The sequence below is a fragment of the Cryptomeria japonica genome, chromosome 10 (assembly GCF_030272615.1).
Source record: "Cryptomeria japonica chromosome 10, Sugi_1.0, whole genome shotgun sequence".
NCBI lineage: Eukaryota > Viridiplantae > Streptophyta > Pinopsida > Cupressales > Cupressaceae > Cryptomeria > Cryptomeria japonica.
Window position 1 is genome coordinate 222485036 of NC_081414.1, and position 9929 is coordinate 222494964.

General features: G+C 34.6%; 1 protein-coding gene across 1 annotated transcript; it reads right to left on the reverse strand.

The window, feature by feature from the left end:
* Positions 1–4375: 4375 nt before the first annotated feature.
* Positions 4376–9671, reverse strand: LOC131858729 (TMV resistance protein N-like). The gene is made up of 5 exons (XM_059212111.1): positions 9159–9671; positions 8731–8838; positions 5386–6511; positions 4982–5293; positions 4376–4888 (listed from the first exon to the last, which is right to left on the reverse strand). The coding sequence occupies exons 1-5, from the start codon at positions 9362–9364 to the stop codon at positions 4439–4441; spliced, it is 2202 nt and encodes a 733-aa protein (XP_059068094.1). The 5' UTR covers positions 9365–9671; the 3' UTR covers positions 4376–4438.
* Positions 9672–9929: the final 258 nt, after the last annotated feature.

The window sequence follows — 9929 nt, forward strand, 5'->3', positions numbered from 1 at the left end:
GTTGCAAAGAATCTACATGATTATCTCTTGGCGTGTCTATTTTTCTTATTATTTATGTACTATTGAGTTTTACTTCTCTCAAGTATATATTATAATGGATCCATGATTCAATGTTCTACTTTTAATCTATAAGTTATGCATTTTTTGTGCATTATTTTACCCACAAGTTGCATATATAACTTAAGCATGGGTTACATGTATAATGTTGTCTTATTATAGAAGGTTTCGTTGTAAACTATTTAGATCTCTTTTTATTCTCTCCTAGATCTACAAATCAATAATTTTCATCTCTTTGGAATTCCTTCATCCTGATGATGAATCATAGAGTATGATTTGAAACGTTGATGGGAAAAAAATACACACAATCGAATCCAGAAAATTTCAAAAGAATATAACATGGATTGTGGAAATCTCATAGCATTAAACTATTTAGATGTCACAATTTGTTTTCAAATTTTAATGGTGGTGGTATGATGACCATCATAATGCATTGGCATAGTATATTTCTAAGATAGATTGAGATGGATGGATAAAGTATATGTGAATTATGTTGTAGTGATCTGGAGTGATCATGGCATTCCCCTTAGAGTACTTTGAATCACTCAGTAGTTGTGTCTTCCTAGAACCTAATGCAATTATATTCTTTTCAAGATCATGTTTTACTTTTACCTTTCAAAGCTCTTAATGTTGTATCTTATTTATTTAATCATGTAAAGATCATTAATGACCTTCAATTAGGATATGTTCATCAAAATGTCACGAGTAGCTCAAGATCACTTGCACAAATTATAAATTTCTTATTTCATAGAAAGTCTTAGGAAATAAGTTTTCATAAATTAGTTTTAATTTACTCTTTTGAAGAGAATGTGTCTCTTCAATACAAATGAAACATTTTATTTTTCCATTTTATTATTCTTAAAATTCATGCATCATAGGAAAAAAGAGTGTACCTTAAGATGTTGAAAAGGTAATTTGAAAACCCAACATAATGAACACCACTAATTTTGAATGTACGATGTCTTTATTTTCTCAATATAAAATTTAGTTAAATATAATGATTGAAACAAATCCTATCATCAACATCCTCCTAATTTTTTCAACATCTTGATTGAAATATAGAGGCAAGGTAACCCCATATGCACAAATTATAATAAACTAACTCAACCTTACCATAATTTCTCACAAATATGTTTCTTTGAAAATACCAAAAATAGGATCTTCAAGCTCATACAATTTATCTAGTAACATTAGATTAAAAATTGTAACCTCTCTCTAATAGATGCCCAATAAGAATCCCCCATTAAAAAATGTTTGAAAAAATCTATCACAAGCCTTAAATCATATCATTTTCATAATGCAAGGTAAAATGATGAAGGCCTTTATGGGGTTTTATCTTCACAACTATTGAATGTGTGGCATAGATCATGTACTAAATTGTCGAATGTGTTTAAAATAAAATGTAAGAGTACACAATGTCCTTGGGAGTTCTTTAGTTCAATTTGGGAAAGAAAAACCCTCCAAGGGTTTTAATTGAGTCTTTTACAATATTCACTAAATTTGGAAAAGCCACTACAATTGGCAAACGTGGGCATACTCCTCCTTGTCAATTCATGATCTAGTAATCTACTTGTAGATCTAAACATATGGTTTTGACTCATGTTGGCAATGTATTTTCATCCTCATTGGTTTTAAGGAGGAAAAATTCTCTAACGTCAAATTAAAAATCTAATGAAGAAACTAACAGAGGATTTGATAAGGAACGAGAATCATTCTAATTCAATTGTAGTAATAATATGGATATAATTATTGACTTTGCAATGGTAGAATGTCTATCTAATGTAAGATCAAGTGAGGAAGAGGCCTTTGACAAAAGATATAGGTATGTTTGGGATAGAAATAAATAGCTTTCTCTACACTAAGTCCTCATATTGACTATTCACAACATTCTCCCCTTTTGTTTATTGTACTCACTGTTAAATTAACAAATGCTCCTTTCTAATCCCACCTTAGCTAGCTATAATCCTTGCACTTTTATATCTCTCTATGCTATAAATAATGACTTTTGACATGCAAGTAAGTTCAAAAAGGGTGAAATCATGTATGATGACCTAATTAATGTGAGCATCAAGGATGATTTCATTTTTATTACACTCTTGTCAATTGGTATCTTTCAACCATCAATTTTAAAGGTTGGAACACTTTCAACATAAATATATTAGATCCAAATAGTGGATTAGGAGATAAATTTTTAAAAATATACTCAAGGCTCACTAGATACAATATTCATTAATCTCTACCTAAACTATAATGAGAGATGGGAAAGTGAACAGATAAGTAAATCACATAGATATAATCCTTTCAAATAAATCAAAATAAATTGATGAGATGAGTTATAGGAATGAATCTAAGGTAAAATTTGTAAAATATAACGCTTTAGGACTTGATGAAATACTCGATGGAATTTCATAGTCAAATCTACCCTAAACTCACAATCTATCTAAAATTAAGATAATAAGAGAAATTATATGATTTAAGAATGGATAAATTTGATTACAATCTAAATCAATTATTTGACCATTGGAGATGACAAGAAAACAATATAAAGGAACAATTCTAATTCTTGATTACATTTAAATTAAAAAATATACCAAACTTGGTGAACACATAGACTCCCAAAATTATAAAATAAATTTCAAATGTATGTTAGGTCTAATTGAGAATCAAAGGTCAAAGATTATATATATTTTAGCTTTTGTGGTGATCACAAAAACAATTATGGTCTTCATATATCATAGATAGATACCCAAAACCACCCATCGACCTTGGATCTTAAAGTGCCATAGGTGCCTCTACAACCTTCTATATGTAAGCCACTTTGATCTTCTGATCCATCATTAGATCGTTTTATTTTTAAAATAAAAGCTTAGTAGTATTTCTCCTCTCCTTTTTTTAGAGAACATGAAAATGAAAGAAACAAATAATTATGATATAAGATTTAAAATCATACAAAACATTTTTCATAATCCAAATTCAATCTTAAATACTACTTATCGATCTTTTATCAATATCAAATCATTCTCCCTCTCTCAAACTTTAGAATATACACATCTTATTATTTATTTCTATTTCAATTCTAAATCAATCAACTACTCATCTATACTTAACTCCCTCCTTATACCTTTCTCTCTTAGATATAATCAACCTAAACATTTCAACAAATTTGTCTTCTGGCCTTCAACAATATATAATCTAAAGAATTAGAAAACCCTAACCCAAACTATACACAACTCACCATTAGAACAAGGAATAGTGTGCCACATCACAACTAGAGTATATATAACCCCTTAAAATGGGTAATCGGCCGGTGGGAGGTGGCAGGATCATCTTCTTGTCAAATACTTTTGTCTCTAATTCATGGCTCTTTTAGGGTTGTGTATGTTTTCTAGTGTATGTCAAACATGTGGCGAAGCTATATCCAAGGCAGGCGTCCATTGCAAAGATACTATTGGGCCGGCTCTCCTGTGGGTATAATCAACACAATCCTATTCCCAGTAACTGCCTTCCCATGAAAACATGAAACTCAGTTTTGAGTTCAAGACAGGAAAAGATATGGGGCGTGATTGGGCACCGGAGATAGTGGGGACAATTCTATTCGTACTGCTATCGCCCGGGTTTCTATTCCAGATTGCTGCAAGGGGCCGCTTTATAGAGTTCTGCAATCTTCAGACCAACGCCCTATCGATTTTTATACACATGCTTATATTTTTTGGTCTCATTACTGTTTGGCTTATTGTAATTGGAATTTATATAATCATTGCCTGAACCATGCTTTTAACTCCTCAGTGCCTATGTGTCTGATATGTAGATCCTGCAAGAAAATCACATTATAATGGCATTTTATTTCATTGGAATGATATTTTATCGTTCAGTTTCATTACTCAAACTGTATTCCTATTTTTTGGATTGTAAACTTTTGAATGATATAAATATTAGTCTAGCTGACACACAATTAACTTGAAATGTTTTAACTTTCTTCAGTTTCTAAAATTGATACAACTATTCTATATTATACAGTTTACAGTTATAGTGTACATATGAATTATACTAGAATTCACACACTTCAATATCAATCCTTCCCTTGTACCTCTATAGAATTGTACATGAATTTATTAAATTTGTACAATTTCATTAAGAAACCCCAAAAATTGACAAAATATAATTATGCGAGATCTGAACTGGTGAATAACTTAGTATTGTATTCATCAAATGTTGCTTATTTATGCAACCTGTGAGATAACTACCTGCCTATAAATCTGCTAAACAGATTGACAACACAGTGATAAAGATTGATAGCAACGGACCAAAGAGACTCATAGAAAGGAATATATACAAAACTTTGATAGAAACTCAGAACTGAATCGAATGAACAACTTTCGAATCATGCACGAAAATAATGTTCATTGGAAGGGTAATATTCTAATACTACATAATGCTGTAATGGATGGAGAATCGAATGAACAACTTTCGAATCATGCACGAAAATAAATATAAATATATAGTTGGGTAGCAATTTCCATAGTTCATAAAATGTACTATAAGAATCATGTAACATCTTTAACATGATGCAATGACACAAATTAAGGCGTTGCAGATTTGCCAACTCGCCGAAATTATTAGGCAGAGATGACAACTTATGACACGCTGTTATCGCCAGGTGCTCCAGCGATTGGAGATAACAAAAGTCTTGTGGAAGGTCGATCAATGTATTACATATAACATTATCATCTATTATTAGCTTTTTCAAATTCTTGAGATGTCCTATTGACCTCGGAAATTCCCGCAAACTGTCGCACCCCGACATGACCAACTCTCTTAGCTGCAAAGGAGCCTACGGCCAATTCACGATACAGTTAACATAGTCCATATATGAAAAAATATGTATAACAAAAATATTTAAAGAACCATGAAGCAGAGTACTTACATCCGCCTCTCGTTCCCACAAGCCTTCTAAGCTCCGAGCATTGAAAAGTTCCAAAACTCTTAATTTTTTCAATGAAAGCCACGATGGAAGATTTTTGTGCTCAAATTCTTCGCACTGAAGCCAGACAAGTTCTCTTGATATTTCAACTTGATCCTGATTAATAAAATCTCCATTACCAACAAAAATTTTCAATCCAAGGGAGCAGAGCGTGAGACAACGCTCTCCCAGGCTTGTGTGTATTAGGATATTCCCTTGCCGAAGGTAACAATTTTCACCAATTGCGTTTACCAATCCTCGGATTTGTATTGCTTCCTGAATATTCAAAAGAAACAATAAGTAACATTTTAGTCCTGGTTCCTATGCCATGATTAATAAAGCCATGAATGAATGCACTGACAAGTTACCTGTTGAGAGTGAATCTTGATAGACTGCTGTGGAGACCAAAGTCGGTAGGGTGACTGTCGGTTTGCAATTTCTCTACCCAGATCCCTCAACTGATCGTGCATTCTTATGTAATCATCATCCGTCACCTCATAGAATCGTCTACCGCACCCATAGAATCTTCTAACGCCCTCTCCCACCTCAACAAGACACTTATTGAAAAGCCTTTCCCAACCAAGAAGACCACTCCACCCTGATCCCTCCCATACTGCAATGGCCACATTTTTCCTCTCTCCAATTAAAAAACACGCTATATCCAAGAACATTTCTTTCTCTTCATCGTCAAGGGCATCATAGCTGACTTTGAGCCTCAATTTGATTTCGTCCGGCAATATTCTGGACAATTTATGTAATAGAGACTGCCAATAGTTTTTGTCGAATATGCCATAGAGCTGTGCCCCTAAGACCTTAAGCGACAAAGGCAGACCTTTGCAAGCATTTAAGAACTCCTCAACGAGATCCTCGAATCCCGACAGTGGGGAGTGCTGTAAGAACGCATGCCAACAAAAGAGCTCCTTGGCATGAATGGCACTGAGAGCTTCCATTTGATAAATGGCAGAGATGCCCCATGCTTTAAGAACATTCAACTCGCGTGTGGTAACGACAATCAAACTTGCTTGTCCAAGACTCTCCCGTGCTGGCAACAGAGCATCAAGTTGATCTGTATGATCCACATCATCTAAAATGATAAGGACGGATACAGATCTCAAACGGCTTTGAAGGATCCCTTTACCTTCATCTACATGGTCAAATGATTCGCTTTCGACACCAAGGTCCTTCATAAGCTTTTTCTGCTTCTCAACCAGCAGACCTTTCCCTGCAGCATCTCGAAGATCGAAAAGAAAACTTGCCCTATCCATGTCCGAGCGTTTGTTGGTAAAGATTTTCTTTGCAAGAGTGGTTTTACCAGAGCCACCCAGACCCCATATTCCAACAATTTTTATCGAGCCATCGGATTGAAATGCAATTTTGTCAAAGTTCAGCACAGCTTCATCTACACCCACCGGATGCTTGGCAACCTCAAACAATACCTTGTTCGTTTCTTTCAACACACAATTCACCACATTCTTCACCACCCTCTGCTCGTCCCTGAACACGTAAAACGCTAGTCAATAAATTGAACAAATTAGGAATTTCAAAAAGAAAAGAATCGTGCATCCTATTAATTTGACTGTCATCAAAGCTTATCAAGCAATTTGTTAGTGACTATTTCTTTTTTGATTTCTAAAGGTTGCCCCTCATAGAGGACAGGGATTCTTGTGTTGCTGGTTTTAACCACAAATGCCAATTCCGCCAAATGCCACACTTGTATAATATTTGCAAACATACTTCCCGAAAGATTTAATATGATGGAAACCAGAGATTTAACTAGCAAATGAATTCTACAAGTTTGCACAACAGCAACGACAAAAAAATCCAGCAATGAAGATTCAACTTATATTTGCAACTCAAAATCCCTAACTGGAATACAACGACGGTTCATTGGGCTCAATCAAATGTAATCTTATTAGATATAATGATTACAAGGCATTCACAAAATGGATCAGTTGAAAGGATGCATCAAGTAGATATGTTGAGAAAGCTTTAGAAAGTCATGAGCAGATGCATTTAGCTACTATAAAAACTAATCCCTTAACAGACTTGGCTAGCATCCTCTTTGCCTGCACCAAAGTGGAAATTTTTGGAATGCGGTATGGACATCCATCAAAACCTTTGAATACCTTTACAAGGTGGAGAACTCAAATTAGTCCTGTATCTGACCACTAATCTACATGAAGGCAGTGTTTGCTTCTCCAATAATGTCAGAAATTTTATTGTCACACTTTGTCATCTAATACATATTCAGAGCATACATTGTTGATACATATTTGGAATACTTTTGGGCATTTCCCAACTTTTCATGCATCTATATGTTTGAAACGATGATTATGAGCCTAGGAGTTACATTCAAGTCTCTGAAAACACTAGAATGGCCATCAAGTGAAAGCTGTTATAAGGCTGCTTCTATGCAAATTAAAATTTCTAATTTTCTCTATATCTTCTTTTCCTGGGTCAAGGAGGAAAGACCAAATGTCTCCACCTTTGATACAGACCAGTTCGATATTTTCTATTCCATCGGGGTAAAAATGCCTAAGCACTCGTTTTTTTAGCTAGCAGATTTTGAAGGGGTGGGTGCAGAAACATATTCGATCAAACACAGAAACTAAACACACACAAATTGTATTGTGCTGCTGCACAAAGACAGATTTTATTGCTTGCATTAGACGCGTTACATTTGCCTCTATTTATAGAGGGCTTAGAACAATGCAGAAGTCTCTGGAATTTCTCACGTTTTCTTTCCAGACTCTTCTTATCACCTAGACTCTTCTATCACCGACACTTCTTAAATGGAGAGTATTTAATGGTGAATACTGACCAGTAGGATAATTAAATGTTGTCGGTGGAGTTGGAGGCTGGTAGAAAAGACTGAGATTATTGATGTGGGTGGAAGGATACTTGAAAAATTATGTTTCAGGACAACAAAAGACTGAATTCCATGACTATTTTAAAGAGTTTTGTTATAATATCACTTATTATATATCTATAAATGTCACCTTTTATGACATTGTATGATTAAGAAGCCTCACGCTTCATTGATCTTCCAATTAGTAAGAACATAGTATTAGCGGAAAAATATTTCGGCAGGGCTAATGAATGCTAATGCTTCACGGGATTAGGCTGATACTGCTAAAAATTGAGGTGGACAGAAACAAAGAAAGCAGACAAAAGAGTAATGGTAATGGAATATTTATATAGGATAAAGTAGCGAGCGAACTGCATAATAAAGAGAGCGTGAATAATATTTTTCTTCTAAAAGTGCAAGTAAGAAATAATAAAATCTTCATAAAATATGAAAGTAGCAAGCTAAGCGCACTAGATCTGGGGAGAATTTTGTGGTTAAAGCACTGCTAGAAACACCAATAAAATTCATCAATTTACCTTAAAACATTATAATATATTTGTTTCTTCCACCGACTTGCTTGTTAATTCATTTGGGCAAGGAATCATTTTGCATTGCAGATGATTCTCTTTTACTTGGGTATTGTTAGCTTTTTCCCTCATCTCTCTGGTTTTTTCTAATTTCACAATCAAAACGGTTGGTTTTTTCTAATTTCACAATCAAAACAGCTATATCTGACAAACCAAATTGATGAAAGACTTCACTGAATACCGATTCATATAACAAACAAATGGACAAGAAACCCCCCCAAAAGACGTAAGGAAAATTTGATAAGGTAAATGCAGGAGGAATATTATTTTATACTTACTCCTGATTGTTAATAATGTGGCCGGTGAAAAAGGAGGCTTTGTGGAGTGCCCATTTCCAGTGTTGAAGCTGTTCTGAGCTGTATCTTCTCTTCTTTTCATGCTGCTCACTGAAGAAGTGGAAGCATCAACAAGAAAAAATGAACAAACTAAGAATAAAAAGGGTCCAAATGCATGCTAGTGAAGATTTGGAAAGATAAACAGGGAGGCAAGCTTTGCACCTAAAAAGTGTCTAACATATTAACTATTAGTGATGTTGCCAATCGAAAATGAAATGATTTCAAGTGCCCGTTTCAATACATGACTCACAGTATTGCTAAACAGGAGAACAACAGTGAAGAATAAATTGAACACAAATCTATTTTATGTAACAAAAAGAAGGACTGCAAAAAAACATTGAGAATATTTGATGATAGTATTTGAGGTGTACCTGCTTTTCATTTCATACTTAGACAAGGCTTCTGCATACCTTCCTTTTCCTTTTATCGCCCATCTTAAAGTAGCCGGATCGACATGATAGAAAATGGGGATAAATTTAGTGCCAGTTTCTAACATAAATGCCAACTCCGCTAAACACCAGGGGGACTCCGCATAATGCTCAGAAAAAATAGCTATATGGAGTGACGCACTACGCATTGCTTCTTCTAGAGCTCTAGGAAAGAAATCCCCAGGCTTTAGCTCATCTTTATCTAAAAATACCCTCAGTTCAGTAGCATCTAAAGATCTGTAGATACTGTTTGCTATCTTATGTTTGGCATCTCCTCCATGATGATTTATGAAGATATCATAAGGCAGCCGTTTCCTTCTGGATGAGGATTCCGCAGAAGTACAAACAGAATCAGGTGGGGGTATTATTAAGCCATCAAAAACACTTACTTGTTGGCCGGATGCAACAGGATCACGTTCATCAGAAGCATTTCGAGGAACATGCTTGGGTTGTCCCGCAGTGTGAGTGTTTGGTTTGTGAAGTCATATCTTAATTGTCTATTGCAAAATAAATTTTTTTATACAAAATAGTAATTGACTAATGTCCAAGTTGAAAATCATATGCAATTTTTTGCATCCTAGGAGCCTCATATGAAATGAAAGCTACAGTCGGCCTTTGAAATGCATTTCAGTTTTCCAAATAGAGAATCTTTACACTTTATAAACAAGTCATGTGTCCAACGGTTTTACTAAGCAGAAAAGAACCACTTTAGTT